At 37.8% G+C, this 19,570-nt stretch overlaps 2 protein-coding genes across 4 annotated transcripts; one reads left to right on the top strand and one right to left on the bottom strand.

The window, feature by feature from the left end:
* The first annotated feature begins 315 nt into the window (after positions 1-315).
* Positions 316-11,409, top strand: acvr1l (activin A receptor, type 1 like). Its single transcript, XM_074659821.1, has 10 exons — positions 316-476; positions 2,424-2,507; positions 3,772-4,020; positions 4,750-4,961; positions 5,694-5,793; positions 6,402-6,548; positions 7,060-7,335; positions 8,251-8,448; positions 8,637-8,767; positions 9,844-11,409. Exons 2-10 carry the CDS (start codon positions 2,435-2,437, stop codon positions 9,973-9,975), a joined length of 1,518 nt encoding a protein of 505 aa, XP_074515922.1. The 5' UTR covers positions 316-476; positions 2,424-2,434; the 3' UTR covers positions 9,976-11,409.
* Positions 6,911-18,252, bottom strand: d2hgdh (D-2-hydroxyglutarate dehydrogenase). Of its 3 annotated transcripts, none has more exons than XM_074659820.1 (11): positions 18,092-18,252; positions 15,892-16,253; positions 15,740-15,790; positions 15,513-15,652; positions 15,201-15,394; positions 14,702-14,870; positions 14,378-14,521; positions 14,123-14,265; positions 13,556-13,721; positions 12,573-12,859; positions 6,911-7,277 (listed from the first exon to the last, which is right to left on the bottom strand). In XM_074659820.1, the coding sequence occupies exons 2-10, from the start codon at positions 15,909-15,911 to the stop codon at positions 12,597-12,599; spliced, it is 1,290 nt and encodes a 429-aa protein (XP_074515921.1). In that variant the 5' UTR covers positions 15,912-16,253; positions 18,092-18,252; the 3' UTR covers positions 6,911-7,277; positions 12,573-12,596. The 3 variants fall into 3 exon arrangements, with proteins under 3 accessions (XP_074515921.1, XP_074515919.1, XP_074515920.1); XM_074659818.1 differs by having other exon boundaries at positions 15,740-15,797; positions 15,885-16,253; XM_074659819.1 differs by lacking the exon at positions 18,092-18,252 and adding an exon at positions 16,732-16,750 and having other exon boundaries at positions 15,740-15,797; positions 15,885-16,253.
* Between the last annotated feature and the right edge of the window lie 1,318 nt (positions 18,253-19,570).

The raw sequence follows: 19,570 nt of genomic DNA on the forward strand, positions 1-19,570 counted from the left end.
ATAATAATTATTATTATCATTATTGTTGTTGTTGTTATTATTATTATTATTATTATTATTATTATCTTCATTATTATTACTATTATTATTATTATTACTTATACAGCTCTTGAGTTAATATACCTTTTGTTGGCAAAACCCCACAAATCTTTCATTCCCAATAAATTGTCCTATAAAGTTTATTTATACGTATATACCATGGATGTATTGGTATATACATGTACAGTACATCACTGGTGTTATGGTTATTTTGGCCTACTACCTGTTGGAGGACTCCCCTGCCCCACAATGCACCTCTGTGGTAATGTTTTGGTGACGTCATGTGTAGCTAGACACAGCCAGTAGGTGGGCTGGGCTGTGGTCCTGCTTTCTGCGTCTCACACCGCAAAATAACACTCAAAACGATCATTTAAACCTAATATAGGGATACACAAACACCGCAGGATGAGTTAGAGGCTGTGTGTCGTGTGTGCCAGGTATGTGGATGATTTATATGTCTCTGTTTTTGAGTGTTATCGTCCTGCTAACCAGGCTGCGCCTTGTGTGCTCTGTAAGCTAACGTTAGCTTAGCTTAGCTTGCAGGCTAGCAGCAGCAGCAGACGTCTGTGTGACTGGCGCCTCAGAGACGCCTCTAGACGGCCAGTAAAACCGCTTGTTAATGGCCTGTTAGCCACAGCAAACAGCCAGGCACACAGTCTGGGAGATATACTACGGGGGGGTTGCTGATAGCTTTGCTTTGGTTGTCTAAACCAGAGGCTGTGACATTGAAATGCAAGGTGTTGGCTGTGTTATTGTTATGCTATCTAGTTCTTACCAATGCTGCATGAATTGTTATCTTGCAGAGCAGCAGCTCCAGGAGAGAAATGTTACCTTTAAAGTAATAATAAGATTGTTAATCAACAACTTAAGAACTAAGCACAAGTATATTATGGACTTGCATTGCAGAGAAAACAAATTAAATAATAATTTAAAATATATATATATACCTACATACACACAAACATATATACACATATCCATATACACACACACACACACAAACATATACACATATACATATATACACATATCCATATATACACACACACACACAAACATATATACACATATACACACATACATATATACACACACACACACATATATATACACACACACACACAAACATATATATATATACACACACACACACAAACATATATACACATATACACACATACATATATACACACACACACACATATATATACACACACACACACAAACATATATATACACACATACACACATACACATATCCATATATACACACACACACACACAAACATATATATACACACATACATATATACACATATCCATATACACACACACACACACAAACATATATACACATATACACACATACATATATACACACACACACACATATATATACACACACACACACACACAAACATATATATACACACATACATATATACACATATCCATATATATACACACACACACACATATTCAAATAGAAGAAAAAAATAATAATAATGATGAATAATGAATAAATAAATCAATGTCTATGCCTTCGGTAGCAATGTCAGGGTTTATCTTTTTAAGCTCTTTAAAATTCTTGTCAGTTTTTTGAGAAACCCACTACAGTCATCTCTGAGTAGCCAGTAGTAGTATCTTCTTTTTCCTTTTTAATTTTTTTTTAAATTTATTAATTATTATCATTATTATTATTATTTTTATTTTTCTCTATTTTTCTGTATGTGTATATATGTATGTATATATGGATATGTGTATGTGTGTATATATATGTTTGTGTGTGTGTATGTAGGTATATATATATATATATTTTTTTTATTATTATTTATATTTTTTCTCTTCTTATTATTTCATGTCTTATTTGTGGATACTCTTCCTGTGTTGTATTCTCTACAATTTGAATTTTATGTATCCATGATTAAGAATCAGTTAGGTCTTTTGAGGCCAGCTGTGGCTGTTTGTGTGTATGTTGTTGTCAGGTATGATTGATTGATTGATGTGTTGTGTCACCGGTGAGTGTTGTTCAGAAAAACAAAATTAACTTTCCCTGTATAGTGACTGTTCTATTGATAATTGACAATTAATAAGAAGACCTTTGAAAAAAAGAAATTAATAGTGTAAATATATTGCAGCTGGTTTCTCTTTGAAATGGCTGCAGTTTGTTCCATAATCAGTCATGTGTTTTAAATAAAGCTTTGACAAAGACAGATAGAGGACTATTGGCATACAGCCATTATACATTGTTTCTTCCTTTCTGTCTGAAGCGTTGGCAGGCATCATCAGAAAAACATAGATGGGGTAAATGTAATTATCCTCTTTGCAATAGTGTACTCATTTGAACTCTCTCTGGCTCCTCTTGCCCTCCCTCTCTGTGTCAGTGCACTGAAACATGGCTCGTTGCAGTCTCCACGTCCTTCTGCTGCTCTTGCTGCAGGCCCTGCAGACATCAGCTGAGGACTCAGGTATTGTTCTCAATTGTCTCCATCTTATCGGTTGTCTTTTCTTACTGTGCACTCAAACGCTCATGAGCAACATATGTGGCTGGCAGCCATAGGCGCAGTTTGAACTTTAAGGTTGGGGGTTCACAAAACAAAATCTAGAGTGAATGTAATGTATACAACGCAGAGAGGTCTAATGTTTTGGGATGTGTGTAGCTTACATATTACACCCTCCAAACAGATCAGTTTGATTGCATTGTTCTCTATTGGAATGAACTAACTGACCGTGAGCGACGAAGCGCTGCGCAGTGTGCGTGTTTTAGCTTAACTTTTGTCAGACGCCCTGTTTCTATTTATTCCTTATTCTAGCAGATGAGGAACGGCTGATTGGTGAAGATAAAATGAGGACTTATCTGACACGATACCTCCTCATTTCAATACAAACACCTAAATAAGGTGACAGCTGGCTGGAGGGAGATTGCCTGGAGCCTTTACTTAGGCTCCTGATGGCTGTATTGTCATTTCCAGTAAATATCACAGTATAAAACCCGTGTTTTCTGTTTAAAAAACACAGACGTCGGAAGATAGCAAGTACTACTCTCCCATCTTTTAAGTGGCTACGTCTCTAGTCTGATCTGGAGCTCACAGTTGATAGGTACATGGTTTGTTTACATGGCGTAACAGAAGTGCGTTAAACGGTTTAACGGTGTATGGACAGAGTGTCCGATGGTATTAGGCTATAAGTAAACAAAAATACCACAAATCCATCTTCGTGATACTAGGTATATACTGTATATATATATATGTGTATATATATATACATATATATATATATATATATATATTTATTTTTTAACCTTTAGTTATTCAGGGAAGATTCACTCCTAGGCGTCACTTCCTGCAGTTTTTGGCTTCACTATTTGGGTTAAATGTACAGTTTATCAGTTGTTCTGTACAGTCATATATTGAATATAATATGAAATATCGGTAAAATATGTCACTTAGTCAGGGATCATCAGTTTACTCAATGATAGAGAAGGGTTCCCTTCAGAAAAAAAGTTGGGAACCGCTCTACTAGAGGGTGATCAGAGTGCCCATTGCTGCTTGTCTGTCTTTTAGCTGACAGTTATGTTTTGCCAGTTGAGCAGCTTGTTATTATGAGTGAGAGTGACAAAGTTGGTGAGGTAAAAGTCTTTCTGTTGGCTTGCTGCCCTAAATAAGTCATCAGTGTGTGTATGTGTTTCTCTGACCTGCAAAACAGCATGAACTCATATCATCTCTTCCACAGATGTACAGTTGGTGTGTGTGTGTGATAAGATGAAATGCCTGGACACCCAGTGCCACGGTACCCGGTGCTTCTCCTCTGTCAAAGTCGGAAGCAGCGGGATGTTGTTTGAGCGTGGCTGCCTGAAGGGGTCGCAGAAAATCCAATTGCAGTGCTCCACAGCTCCGTCCTCCCAACATGCCATTTCCTGTTGCTCCGAGGACATGTGCAACGGCAACACCACCAATTTGCTGATGTCTCTGCTTCCAACAGGTTGATATTAGATCATAACATACTTTATTTTAGCAAGGAAGGGAATTGTAAAACACAATCATTTCCTGTAGCTGTCTATTAACCTCTTCCACTCCACCACTCTTTACCATAGACATGTTTTTGGTCTTTTTTAGGGGGGTACAGAAGGTCTTTTGGGGGAGATAGCAAGTCAACAGTAGATGTCACATAGAAGTGGTGTACATTATCTGAAAGCTGAGAACCTGAAGATTAATTTGAGATGCAGCTCAGCACTGTGTGTCAAATTGTTCTAGTCATGAATCAGAAGTTAAAAAAACATAATTAATTAATTAAAATCCATTTTAAAAGTGTTTAAGGGCTAAGAACATTATGATGGAAGTATATGATGGCCTTTCCCATGTTCATTTATGTCTCGTAAGTTGTTGCAGCAATTTTTGGGTTGATAGTATTTGTTACACAGATTTAGTGTTAAATTTACCATTTTTTACCATTCAAGAATTGATAAAAATTGGATGGCGAAGCCATTTTCAAAAGGAATTTAGCGTAACTTCGGAGCGTTATTTAACCACGACATGTTAGCATAACATGCTTGGTACCGATGGTTTCCTTAGGTTTTTCTAGTTTCATATGATGCCAGTACCTTCACTATAGCTCTAAAACTGAGCTGGTGCCCTCAAGGGGTGAAAGAGGTTAAATAATCTGACAAAAGGCAAGTCATGTCACTATCTAATTTTTCCTTTTTGTCCACAGCCCCAGAAGGTGAGCCAGTTCGGTACCGTGTGGAGACTTTGGCTCTCTTTGTCCTCGGTCCAGTGGTGGTTCTGGCTCTGCTGTCTGTAGTGTCAGTTTTGGCCTGCAGGAGGCTCCATCACGGCCGTCTGCAGAGGCTGCAGGAGTTTGACACCGAGCAGGGAGCCATAGATGGCCTCATCACCTCCAATGTGGGAGACAGCACTTTAGCGGTAAGAATAAGAGAGATCCTTGTTGAAACAATGAAAAGAGTTTTGAAACATGTTCTTCTCACCTTCAGCTTTAACAATGTGTTCATCTGTATTGGCACGGTATTTTCCCCTCCCAGGCATTATTTTGAAAATGTTATTTCAGGGTATCTACAAGTCAAGGTGAAGACTGTCAGATTATATGATTGATCAAAATGTATGGCCTTTAATGGTGCTCATTGCTTTTTGTGTTTCAAATTCGCTTTTGTAAAGTCTAATATGGTTTTATGATGCTCTGGTCATCTATAGAGACAATAAATTCATTCGAACGTGAAAGGACAAAAGCTGCTTTCTATTTTTTTTATCACTGAATAAAATCTGTCATATTATTCTATTTTAATTGGCATTCACAAGGTGTATAAAACCATCCAATTAGTGAAACTTACAGGCACCCTGATTTAACTCCAACATTAAAGTGTTTTGGTCATAACCATTTTCACTCTTATTTCCTGCTGTCTGTGCCTTAATTATGCCCCAAATGTCTGTAGAGCAGGAAAAGCTTTTGACATAGACAAAGAGTAACGCCTACACAAACCACATTTTCTTTTTATAAATAGACAGTGTTTCCATCCCAGTCAGATCTTTGTCGCTGCTGAAGTTTAGTAGCTTTGCACCTACATGTGATGTGTGTATACATATGTTCCTTCTTAAGATGATGGCGTACGCAGCTAATCTGATATCTGTGTCTGTCTTCAGGACCTGTTGGACCACTCGTGTACGTCAGGCAGTGGTTCAGGTCTTCCCTTCCTCGTCCAGAGAACTGTGGCCAGGCAGATCAGCCTGATGGAGTGTGTAGGTACGTATAAAAAAACACCACCGTTCATCTGCAGGTTGGATTCAGAAACTGATTCTATTGATTAGAGCCTTACGGAGTAAATTCACAACCGGCATAATATTTAGATAAAATATGACAAACTGAACAAAATGATTCAAACGAGCAGGCTACTGTACATATTATCTTACTTGCAATGGGAATGATATGACCTCATCTGTCGATCTGCGGTTTTTAATGATACAGCACAACGTTTTTAATTTATAGCAAATTATTTCGCAGAGTGCCACAGACCCCACTTTAAGAATCACTGGTTTAAAGCAACTGTCAAAACACAAGTCATGTGTTTCTTTGTCTTTCCATTCTTTGTGGTGTCGACCATATTTAGAAATTATGACACTTATCTTAGGTTGGTGATGTAAGGTTTACTCATTATCATGGCAAATTCCAAATGAAAGTATGTAGGTCACATGCTTTGAGATCCTGTCTTGTACCACACAGTACAGTTTGTACCAGATTGGAATTGGAAAAATGTGCTTTCGTGCAGCTTTGTGCTGTTGATGTGGAGACATTAGATTTCTAAATGCAGACAACGTCTCTGATTTTTTCCTTTTCTCATCTCTCTTCTCCAGGCAAAGGGAGGTATGGAGAGGTGTGGCGGGGCCAGTGGCAGGGGGAGAACGTGGCGGTAAAAATCTTCTCCTCAAGAGATGAGAAGTCCTGGTTCAGAGAGACAGAGATCTACAACACTGTGCTGCTAAGACATGATAACATACTCGGTGAGTGTGTTATATAATATGTATGCATATGTATGCATGTGTATTTAAGTATATATACAGTATGTATGCATGTGTATATATGTATATATACAGTATGTATGCATGTGTATATATGTATATATACAGTATGTATGCATGTGTATATAAGTATATATACAGTATGTATGCATGTGTATTTAAGTATATATACAGTATGTATGCATGTGTGTGTGTATATATATATACTGTATATGTATGTATAAGCAATAGATCACGACAGGACAACAACCCCCTAACATATCACGGTCTGAAGTGAGCTATTACTTTTATAAAACTGTCATCAAGTACGGCAATATGAAAGTTATAGACCCATTCCAATTTAAATAGTTTTTATTAATAAATAATAATGTAATAATATAATGCAATCGGGCATAATAGCAAATAAATAAATAATACACATTTTGATGATCTTTCAAGTTTTATTCTCATCTGTCATGTTGTTCTGTGTGCCGCACCCCGTCTCTCCTTCCAGGCTTCATGGCGTCCGACATGACCTCTCGCAACTCCAGCACCCAGCTGTGGCTCATCACCCATTTCCATGAGAACGGCTCGCTTTATGACTACTTGCAACGGGTTGCCGTGGAGACGTCAGAGGGCTTGGCGATGGCGGCGTCGATAGCTTGCGGCCTGGTGCACCTGCACACAGAGATCTTCGGCACAGAGGGGAAACCGGCCATCGCACACCGGGACCTGAAGAGCAAAAACATCCTGGTCACAAAGGAGCTGCGCTGCTGCATCGCAGACCTGGGTCAGTCTGTTATTTTACTTTCTTCTACTATTAATCTGTTAGTCTTTGGATTGTCCAGTACTTCATGCTTCAGACAAACCAACCCACCTGTTGCTCTCTGCTACATGTTTTAGCAGCATTAACAGGCCAATTTATTTTTGATTTTTTTCAAAGTTTATTTTTATGGCTCAATAGTAAACAGACATTTTACACAGATGACATCAAAATAAAATCACAGAAGGATTAGATCACAGAAAAGAATCTTGTCTGAATTGTAAACAAACATTGTTTTGTTGATGCCTAATGATTCTCATACAAAATACATTATGATAATCAAACAAATAGGTTGACTGCATCTCTTGCTTCTGAGCATTTTTTTGTAATGTTTGGAAACCAGCATTGTGTCCATTCATTGGGTTGCAGTCTTCTTTTCTTTTGCACAGTATGGGCATGATCACACCGAGGTGCATCACTATAGATGCATCCGCTTCAAAAACGGCTTGGCAAAGCAGCGTGGTGCACCTGTGGAGCGGGGCTGCATGTGCAACTAGGCGATCAAATGTAATTAACGGGGAAAAAGGATTCAAGACATCGAACTCTTTCTGTTGCTGTGCTGTGAAGTAGTGAAGCCCAAAGCAGTAATTCTGCTAGATATTTTTTTGATCCAGCACCCATTCCATCGGACACTGGATGTGCGAAAAATTTAGAATATTTAATCTTTTCTGCGTGTCTAAAAGCCGCTAGGAAAACGTGACGTGCGGCACAGGAGAGCAGGTGCGGCATACCATAGGAAAACAATGGTTTTAGTGGCGATGCGTTTCTAGTGACGTGTCTCAGGGCCTGTCTTTGTATAGGCCCATCTTTTACTATTTCTATATCAGCACAGATTGTTTTTTTAAGTCCTACTAAAATACTGTATGTAACTGCATGTTACAGGGCTGGCTGTGACCCACTCCCAGGCAGACAACCTGCTGGATGTGGGCAACAATCCGAAGGTTGGCACTAAGCGTTACATGGCACCTGAAGTGCTGGACGAGACCATTCAGACAGACTGCTTCGATGCCTATAAGAGAGTGGACATCTGGGCCTTTGGGTTGGTGCTATGGGAGATAGCAAGACGAACATACAGCAATGGTGAGTGGCATGAATGTGGTGCATGTTTTAGGGCTGTGACATTAATTACTTATTTATTCTTATATACTATTGTCTATTCTTATCGGCTTCAGGCCCTGCTGTTATGAGGAAGACCTAATTCACCACTCGTTCATCATATTGCTCCAGTTACTTGCAATCATCTCTATTATCTCAATTTGATTTTCCAGGTATTGTTGAGGAATACAAGCCACCGTTCTACGATCAGGTGCCAAATGACCCCAGCTTCGACGACATGAGGAAGGTGGTGTGTGTGGAGCAGCAGAGGCCTTTCATTCCCAATCGGTGGTTCTCTGATCCTGTAAGTATTAGTCTATTACGTATACTGTATCAGTGTATTTAGGGTATGCTATACTATGACATTTTTATGATATACTATACGATGGCATTTCTTTGACATACTGTAAAATTACTTTTTTATGACATTCTATATATACGATGAATTTTTTCATGATATACTGTGAAATTTTTTATGACATAATATAATATGACCTTTTTTTGACAAACTATGCTATGACTTTTTTTACAACTCTTTTTTTTACTTTTTTTGACATTCTATACAATTAATTTTTTTAGAAATACTATAACGTTTGAAATATTTTTTTGGACATGCTACACTATAACTTTTTTTTATATACTATACTATAAGTATTTTTGACTCTTTTCTTCAGCATAATATACTATGACTTTTTAAAAACTTTTTTTCGACATACTATACTATGACTTTTTAAATGTTTTCGACATACTATAATATGACTTTTTTTTAAACACACTATATACTATGACTTTTAAAAATGTTTCGCCATACTATGACTTTTATTTTTAGACAAACTATAGCATGAGTTTTTAAAAAAAAAAATACTACATACTATATGACTTTAATATTTTCAACATTCTATTTTATGACTTGAATAAAAGTCATAGTATAGTATGTTGAAAAATTTCATGAAAAAAAGTCTTAGTATAGTATATCAAATACTTTTATGAAGAGTCATAGTATAGCATGTTGAAAATTGTTTTGAAAAAAAAGTCACAGTATAATATGTCAAAAAGTTTTATGAAAAGAGTCATAGTACTATATGTCAAAAAACGTCTTTTTATCACTTTTTTCAACATACTATACCATGACTTGTTTCACGTTTATCGACATACTATGACCTTTGACATACTATGACTTTTTTGACTTACTATACACAAAGTTATTTTAACATACCATACTATCACTTTCTTCGATATTATACTATAACTTCTTTCAACATACTGTACGATATGTATAATAATTTCAATCATTAAAAGTCATCGTTTAGTATGTCCAGTCACTGCATGACTCTTCATTTCCCCCTCGTCTTCATCCTCTGTTTCTCCCCTCTCTCTCAGACTCTCTCTGCTCTGGTGAAACTGATGAAGGAGTGTTGGTACCAGAACCCCTCTGCAAGGCTAACCGCACTGCGCATCAAGAAAACCCTGGACAAGATTCACAGCTCTCTGGAGAAGGGCAAGGAGTCGTGAGAGGGAGAGGAGCCTTGGCAGCTGCCTAATGTCAGGGATCGGCTTAGAGAAGACCCGGCGTTTGTAAAATGAGGAAGGACGATAAGGGGGACGGACAGAGGACCAGAGGAAAGAGTTGTTCAACTGTCATCCAACCGCATTCTTCTCTTGCTCTCTCACTTTCTCTGTGGTTGCCTTCCACCGACATCCCTCTATGACTTGGAGCCCACAGACGTTTGGACCTTCCCAGTCTGAAAAAGCCAGCCTTCGTTACAGGACACAAACTAGTTGCCATTGTGCTCACACTGGCCTGAACTCTGTAGACTGTTACCGAGTGTGAAGAACAAGGATGGCATATTGTAGTACTCCATCCCAATGCTTTAACGCCCATGAAAGACTGCTTACACACACACATCAAACACATACTGAGAGTCTCTTGCAATTCAATTTCTGATACCCAGCCAGTGTTTTTGGCATGTGGTGGTGGTGGCGGCGGCATTCTTCTCAGAGACAATCAGAAGTGTTTCACTCATTTAGCTTTATTAGAACATGCCAACTATCGCCACAAAGACTCGCACTACAATCCACACAAATATGTTCACATACAAAAAGGAAAAGAGCCAATCGTATCAAATTTTGTTTTCAACTTTATAAAAATAGTATGATATTTATTAAATCTCCACTGCTACCACACTACTGAAGATAATGTAAGACTGATGGTGGGTGAAACGGACTGTATACGTAGGCATTTACTCTACTGGACTTTCTGTACCCATATTGTCATTATTGGAGCTAGTAAGAAATGATTTGTTGAGAAATGGAGGAAAAGGTAGGAAATTGTTTCCACTGAGCTTGTTTATAGGATTATAGGATAAAATACTACAGATACACAATTATCCTGTTGGTTCCTTGAGAAGATGCACAGTAAGTTCCTGCCAATAGGCATTAGTCTGTATCTTATAATAAGAATGTGATCCTCTCTGCCTGGCACACTTCTAAACTCACTGTGGCTCTTCTGTGCAAGCAGAGAGGAATCATGGAAGACTTGTTTGTGGTAGAGCTAACATTTTTAAGATATTGGAGGTGAAGTTATTTTCTGTAGCAAGGTGGGCTTCCATTAACTTCTCATCTTCCATCATGCCACACTACAAGTTGCCTGAATAACAAGAAAAACACTCCATCTTCATTTGGAAACTGTTAATTCAAGATTCATTATAAACAGATAAAGTTGCCTAGATGTACGGTTACAAATTCATTTCTTCACAAATGCTGGGTTTGTTTTCGAAAGAAATGTTGCTTTGTCTTTTTTATATGTAATAAAACAGTTAATGCACTCTTGCCTAGTGATTATCTATACTGTAAGATTTTTATGTCATGTACTTTAACCCCTCTTGGGCTGTCGGAAAAAGTTGTCAAAATGTCTTACTATAGTATGCAATAAAAATGTCACAAAAAGGTCATAGTATAGTGTGCCACAAAACAATGTCATGAGCATTCATAGTATAGTATGTCGGAAATGTAAAAAAAATGACAGTACAGTATGTCGAGAACTAAGAAGTCAGAGTATAGTATGTCAAAAAAATTTAAAAGTCATAGTACAGTATGTTGAAAAAAAGTGAGTATAATATGTCGAAAAAATTTAAAAAACGTCTTAGTATAGGATGTCGAAAAAACAATTCATAGTATGTCGAAAAAAAGTCATAGTATAGTATGTCGAAAAATTTAAAAAGTCATGTATAGCATGTCAAAAAAATAAAAAACATAGTATAGGATGTCGAAAAAAATGAAAAAGTCATAGTATAGTATGTTGAAAAAATTAAAAACGTCATAGTACAGGATGTCGAAAAAAAGAAGTCATAGTATGGCATGTCGAAAAAATAAAAAAAGTCAGAGTATAGTATGTTGGAAAAAAAAAGTCAAAAATATGCTGTGAAGTTACTGCGAAACACGAGTAGACTTTTATTATGAAGTAGTCACAGGAAATGCAACGTGTTTGTCAATGAGCTTGGCACTGACCGCTATAGTTCATCAAAAATACGTCTAAAAAAATTATTGTAATTTTTTTGAAAGCAGATCAGTTTTAAATATTGCAAGGAGTAATGGAACAGGAAATCGCAGACACAGTGAGCTGTTAGACGAAGAGCTGCTCACTTTCGCTGTTCGCAGACTCATGCTGTGTGCAGCATACAACCCGATCACGGTGTTACCACTAGTAAATAGGGTGTCGCAAAACCAACCAGGACTGAAATCTTACGGATTGCCATTTTAAGATCTAAAACTTGTTGGATATTCTAAGGAATAAGGAGTGGATCAGACTAAAACTACTCTGTAAGTGTGAGTAGCAGAGGTAGTTTATAACGTTTAGCAGTAACTTCACATCTAATATTCAAAGTGTGGAGACTGCTACAGTACAAAGTCAGCAGGTTGTTGAAGTGGATGCCATTGGGAAAGTAATGCTTTGTGCAGATGACACTGAAATTTGCAAAACCTGCAGCTCGGCACTAACTGTGTGAAAAAGGTATCACAGGAAAGGGCATGAGCTGCAATAAAAACCATGTGGCAATAAGGTTATAGCTAAGATGGAGATCCTGCATGAGCTCTGTATACATTCCACTTACCCCACAGCAGTGAGACACTTTGGTTCATTTCAGGTCATCTGGTAGAGTCTTGTATGGGTTGAGAATCCCCTTGGGGTCCAGCATGGTCTTGATATCACCCATCAGAGCAACAGCCTGGCTGGGTTTACTGTAGTAGATACAGTTCCTCTTCTTCAGGCCCAGCCCGTGCTCTGCACTGATGCTGCCGTTACAGCTGGCCGTCCACTCGAAGACAAAGGGCTCGATGGCAGCGAGAAGAGCAGGGTCTTTGGCAGGAGAGGTGATGTTGAGGTGGAGGTTTCCATCTCCTAAAAGTACAGATGGAAAGAGACGAGGGATCAATTTGTGAGGTGTGTGTAAACCACCGATATACCACAATTACTCAGTATTTCAGAATGGAGATCGAGCTGTTGTAGGTTTAGTAAACAAAGAGTTACCAAGAAATCATGTCTTTCCATCTTCTAGGGCTGGGACGATACACCTATCTCTCGATTCGATATGATACTTGGGTACCAATTCGATACATTTTGCAATTTTTAAGCATTGCAATTCTACAAGTATTACGATTTATTGCAATTTTTGTTAACTTTTTTAACACTAGACTAAAAGTTGAATCATACACTTCTATGGACTTTTACTTTGGAAAATATCTAAACTGATACAGTAAAAATGTTTGATATTCAGAGATTTTCCTAGCAACCCAAAAATCAAAGAATAAAGACATTTCCCTCACAAATTAGTGGTATTTTTTTTTTTATTTATAAGGGACACTTTTTTATACTTCTGGGGAATATAATCCAATCAATCTTATTTCCATATATGTATTTTACACATACAGTTCCCTTTGTTAACACCTTATTTTGAAAACCGGACGTAGCATTTAACATAAATGTCAGTATATGGGTGCTCTACATTCGTAGCGTCGGCCGATTTGACCACAGAGATGAGAGTGACGGCTGGCTTGACCGCACGTTACCGCAATACAATAACGTTTCCTGTCTTACCTACGTGCCCGTATCCCACCACACTCTTGGCTCGGCCCCCCAGGTGCTCCCTCATGTCTGTCACCAGCTGGTAGATCCGCTCCACCGGAAGGGAGATGTCATACTTGTAAGTGAAGCCTTCGTGAGTCAGTGCTTCCGTGACACGTTCACGCATCGACCACAGAGCCTGAAAAAGTAGAAATGGAAAGATTGATTAGATCTATATCATCATCATCTGCATCTAAACCAGGATTTTAAACACAGTTGAGTCTAAAAATGGGTGTAGACTGATTCCAGAGTTAACACAGAAGTATTAATTAAACAACCCTAGTATGAAACTGATCACTTCAGTTTAGGTTTTAAGGATTAGATATTCTATATTATTGTTATTGTCAATAAATCCCACAAAAGGACCAGAACAAACAATGCGTTAGTCCGTCTCTCAATACTTTACGATTTCCCTACACTGTCTGTGGCATTATTTATTCCTACTGAAGACTTGAATCTTTAAAAACAAGTCACATATATATACTTTTATTCATTTTGTTGTAGATTATTAACAGACTTATTCATTTAAAGATAGGAAACCTTTATTTTTGAGTCTTCAGTCGCCACAGTCCCATCAGTAACCAATGACGATGTCATCGCTTCCTCTAAGAAATTGTGGAGCTTCTCCCCGTCATGTGTTGGGTCGGATCCAGACGTTTCTATGACAACGTAGAAAGGACAATCTGCAAGATGGAGGAAAGAGTTTGTCATGTCTGTGTGTGTGTGTGTGTTTAAATGCTTCATAAACTGTGTGCATGTGTGTGTGTGTGTGTGTGTGTGTGTGTGTGTGCCTACCAGAGATGGGATTGTGTAGTTTGAGGTGCGTATTCAGCAGCCTCATACATTCACTGTCCAGGAATTCGTAGGCTGACAGAATTTCTCCCAGCATGCCTCTGCAGAGCTGAAACGTCTGCAGCAGCTGCTCAAATGTCTCACAACCTGATAAGAATTAAAGAGAATTAAAAAACAAATCTATGAAAACCAACTCATCTTGACATTTATCAACTGGACTGTGACACAATGTCCTTAACTTTCTGCAACACTTGGCAATAATAGTGTAACAATGACGGAAAGATAGTTTGAGTGGTTGTAAAAAGAGAAGCAATGAGAAAATCTTACCCAGAAAAACAACATTAACAGATTTGGGTTTCCGTGGACAAAGGATGGACACTCCAGTGATGACCCCCAGCGTGCCCTCTGACCCTATGAAGAGCTGTTTGAGGTCATATCCTGTATTATCTTTCCGCAGTGTGGCCAAGCAGTCCAGCACTCGCCCATCTGCCAACACCTGTACATGACACATACATATACACACAACCATAGATCAGTGGGTTGATCTTTTAGCTTTTTTTAACCTCTTCCACTCCAGCCGACTTTACCGTCTTTCAGAGGCTGTAGCAGGTTTAGAGCTAGAGTGAAGGCACAGATATCATATGAAACTAGAAAAATCTAAGAGATACATTGGTATCAATGTCAAACCATGTCATGCTAGCGTGTCAAGAAGGAGGCCAAATAACGCTCCACAGTTAAAGCTAAAAGCTAAATTTTAGAGAGAAAAAAAAATACAATATTTGTTGTTGAAGAATGTCAACATTTATCATATAGTTACTCCACTCACCACTTCCAGACCCAGCACAGTCCCGTGTAAGGAACCATATCGCAGCAGCCGGAGTCCACCTGCATTCGTTGCCACGTTTCCCCCGATGTGGCAACTGCCTTTTGCTCCCAGATCAAGTGGCATGATGTAGTCTTTCTCTTCCAAGTAAAGGGACAAGTTCTCCAAGACACAACCCGCCTGACAGGTCAGAATACCTGACAGATGGAGGAAATAATCTCTTAAGATTGGTCAAATATGATGTAAATACATAACACTTTTTTGGAAAAGGCAGGCAACTCATTTTGGGTGAAAGTTCAGCATTTTAAGACTTACCAGAGATACTATCAAAGGTAAGGATGTTGTTCATGAGGGCAGTGGAGAGGATGATCTCATCATAAACTGGCACGCTGCCCCCAACCAGCCCGGTGTTGCCTCCTTGAGGGTTCACCGCCAGATTACGACCATTACAATACCTACAGGAGGGGAAATATAACAACTTTAACCACCATATAAACCCCTCACTTGTGCATTTGTCCTTCCACCCACTATTTGTTCTTTACTTGAGAATTTGAGAAATTTCCTCTGTTGTTTGAGGCCTCAGCAGCAATTCACTGAAACCTGAATGAAAGATGAAAGACATTAGTGAATTGGTGTACGAATATATATCTTGAAGTGGACTGAGCTAAATTAATTTCTAGCCATCACCTCTCACTGACTTGAGCCAATCCACATTACTGGACTCCAGCAGGTCCGGGTCAGTGACGGCTCTGCCTGGTAGGATCTTCCTGAAGAAAGCTAAATCCTCCTCAGTTATTGTGGAGAAAGGCAGCCTGTCTGGGACTGCAGAAAGGGACAGCTTGGGTCCGTTTGCCCCAGTGTGCAGCTTTCGACAGCGGACTCCAAACTGCCATGAGGTGGTGTGAAGAAATGAACTGCAGAGGTCCACAGGTGAAAGTCTTGCTGTGGCCGTTGATGAGAAGGTGCTATTGGGGCTCAGATGTCGGAGAGCTGTCCTCAGTCTTAGTGTTCTTTGGAAAATCCCCGCCATGACTGGAGTGCAGGCGGCAAAACAGGCTGCAGAAAAAGACGAGGGATGAATCATAAATCTGTTTCTTCAAGAGAGAAGCTAGTTAACCTCTCACTTTAGCTTATTCTAATTCTTATTATTTGTATGGAGTTGGGATTAGGTTGTGGAGCAGCTGGGTCAATTTATTACAACTAAAACTACATGTCCCTACTCAGTTGTCAGGGTCGTGTGTACAATGGAGCCTGCAAACTGGGGAAACTCTCGCGAGATTGTTAGGATTAGGCATTGACCTCGAATAGTTAAGGTTAGGATAGGTCATCGGGCAGTGAGTCTTGTGAGAGTTTTTGCAGATCTCAAATCAGATTTCGCAGTTTGTGGGCTCCGTTCTCGACATGGCCATCAGCTTTGTAGTTAATGTTTTTTAGTTAGCAAGCCACTGCTGTAATATGGTCTCAAAGTACTATCCTCCTGTAATGTAGAATATCAGTCTAGAGAAACATATTTGTTAGCTTTGTGTCCACATACTGAAAGGTTCTGGAAGGACTCAGAAAACTACAGAGAGAAACCTGGTGTCAATATATACATTTAGGGTGTCACAAATAAATATATAGAAAAAGCAAGTTTCAGTTGCTCATCTGAACTTTGGATCATGTTTATTTTTAATCTTTATTGTGGGTGTCTGAATGTCACAAATTAAATTTGAGGAACCTGATTTTTTACTTGAATTTTCAGATCAGAAAATGACCAATATAATTTGATAAATTTGCATATTGTTTGTTTTATACTTATATATTTTTTTGTGAAGCCTAAACAATATATTAAAAATCTAATTTTTGAAATCTTGAAATTACCTACTGGAAATGTCAAAGAGTGTGATTCAAACTTTTAAAAAAATCAGATAGTTGCTTTATGCAGCAAAATCTTTCAATGCTATAGATTCAGTGCTATGGGTGCACAATATCAAATATTAAGCAATGACTAAATTCCATAATTAACTTTCAATTAGGCCTACTTACTGTATAACATTCAAATCCTTGTAGCCTGTTTATGCTTTCATAGAAATGAACTGAACAGAAGGCAAATCATGAGATGTATTTCTTACAGGTGTGGACACAATATTCTCTATATAAGATAAGAGATAAGATAAGATATTCTTTTATTAGTCCCACAGTGGGGAAATTTGCAGTGTACAGCAGCAAAGGGGATAGTGCAAAAAACAAGAAGCATCAGCTAACTCAGTAAAAAAAGAGCTAAACAAAGTGTAACAAAATATGAACCATTTAAATAGAAGGAAGTATACAAATAGCAGCAGTATATACAGTATTGACTATAAACAGACTATTAACAAAATTGCACAAGTGGAAAATGATATTGCACAGTGAGAATGAAATGAAATTCCACCTGAAAATATTGCACATTATGAATTACACATGAGTAGTAATAATGATAATGATATTGCAAGATATCCAATAAACAATAAAAAAAAGCTATAAAATGTATGAGATATTTATCTAAATATGGGGTTTTTACCTTTGAGACATTATAGGATAGTCACATACCATATTGTTTTCTCTCCACAATCTTAGTAAGTAGTTAAAGTAGTGATGTCTCATCATGCTAGTGTGTTCCCTGAATGCACCACTGTATTTGTTAGTGCAATTAGGGAATCAAAATAAACTAGCAAGTTGCTTATCTGAGTACGAGACATTTGCCTTTCATGTTAACAAACTACTAGTAAACTGGCATTGCTCTTCATCACTGCTTTCAACACAATAAACTGTGATTTCTTGAGAGCTACCTGGTGAAGCTATCATCTCAGTTAGCTTAGCTTCATTAGCATCACAGTTTGACAAGGAATTAGCAGGTAATATCTTTATTTACTCACCGTTAACGTTCAGAGAACAACCCGCTTCTCTCTCTCTCCGTGTGGGTCATATCTCAAACCTGTCACAAAGTTCAAGGACTAATAAGTTACTTAGGAATGTCATAGTGGATAGAGAAGTGTTTACAACTAGCATGTTGCTGCTGCTGAGGATGAAGGAGGTGAAAGGTCATGAGAAGACGGACGGACCAATCAGAAGCGTTCATCTGAGATTGAACCAATAGCTGCGAGCCTACGTCATCGCTGCGCAGCCAATCAGGACTGTGGAAAGTAAAGTCACATTTCACTTAAAAACTTTAAAGGTATTCATTTATTCATTGTTTTCATTGCTTTTTTGTTTTTTTATGAGGAAGAAATTGTTGACAGATAAAGATCCATTTCTTTCATAAATACAAAGAAAAATATATCTTATACTGTACATACTGTATATGTTCTTAATGTATATGTTCTTAATATGTCCTTGTAGAAAACATTTCCTTTTATAATTGTAATGTAAATGAAATTGTAATGTAAATGTAATACAGTATAACTTATTATTTGAATGGAGCTTCCCAGCAAAAAGTATTTCAGACGTTTGTACCTGTATAACCGGCGTGACAATACACATCTTGAATCTTGAATTTTGAATCTTGAATGTGGAAGTTACGCTTTTTTTGGTGTAAATTTACATTTGTGAATGTGGAACTTTGCGAGAATTAAAAATTAAATTAATACGAAAAAATGCATTACTGTCTTTGTCACTGTAATCATAGCAACCAAATATTTTTCTATTTCTATAGGTCAGTGCAAAAATCTGAGAAAATGTTAACAAGTATATAATTATTGACATCTTTCCACAATTCACATGTAAATTTACAGGACCAGAATAAATGAGAGCAAGTTTCAGGATGTGATTCGCAGAAGGAACAATTTACATCTATGTCACTCTTTAACTTTTGTAAGAAATGTTTCACTGGATAGAATCTGTGGATCAACTTAAATGACACCTCTTGTACTTTATTTGTTAGAAGGAACTTTTGCGGTAAGTACCAAACTCTCTGCCAGTCAATATCACTAACAAAATTGAAAGTAAAGTCACTTCACTTCTTCAGGTGTAGTAATTACTCTCTTTTTACTTCACCACGAGGGATAATCTGTCCCTATAACGTGCTGCCTGGCCTGGAAACAACCTAATACTTACTTGTTTTAATTGTCCACAGGCACTTTGCTTGGAATTGGATTGAATTAGGACTTGAATATAACAAATAATGAATGAAAAATGCCTTTGACATGTTATTGTATTCATGAAAGTGAATGAAAAATGTCTGTATAATAGAAAATATGCTGACTAACCCTACCAATGAGATTTATTAAGAGTAATTTCAGAAAATTAAAACATCTAAACTAGGGCTGTCAATTGGTTAAAATATTTAATCACAATTAATCACAATTTTAAAAAAAATAATCAAAATGTAACATAAAGGGAGATTTGTCAAGTATTTA

This window comes from Sebastes fasciatus, chromosome 15 (assembly GCF_043250625.1).
Source record: "Sebastes fasciatus isolate fSebFas1 chromosome 15, fSebFas1.pri, whole genome shotgun sequence".
NCBI lineage: Eukaryota > Metazoa > Chordata > Actinopteri > Perciformes > Sebastidae > Sebastes > Sebastes fasciatus.

What these genes read in the sequence shown, in the direction of transcription:
- d2hgdh (XM_074659818.1), bottom strand. Translation starts at nt 16,227, where the DNA reads ATGGCGGGGATTTTCCAAAGAACACTAAGACTGAGGACAGCTCTCCGA. An exon ending in TTGGCTCAAGTCAGTGAGAG is followed by an intron (nt 15,798 to 15,884) that starts GTGATGGCTAGA and finishes TCTTTCATTCAG; the next exon opens with GTTTCAGTGAATTGCTGCTG. An exon ending in CTGAAGACTCAAAAATAAAG is followed by an intron (nt 13,722 to 14,122) that starts GTTTCCTATCTT and finishes CTACTTTTTCAG; the next exon opens with GCTCTGTGGTCGATGCGTGA.
- acvr1l (XM_074659821.1), top strand. Translation starts at nt 2,435, where the DNA reads ATGGCTCGTTGCAGTCTCCACGTCCTTCTGCTGCTCTTGCTGCAGGCC. An exon ending in GACATCAGCTGAGGACTCAG is followed by an intron (nt 2,508 to 3,771) that starts GTATTGTTCTCA and finishes TCTCTTCCACAG; the next exon opens with ATGTACAGTTGGTGTGTGTG. An exon ending in GATGTCTCTGCTTCCAACAG is followed by an intron (nt 4,021 to 4,749) that starts GTTGATATTAGA and finishes TTTTGTCCACAG; the next exon opens with CCCCAGAAGGTGAGCCAGTT.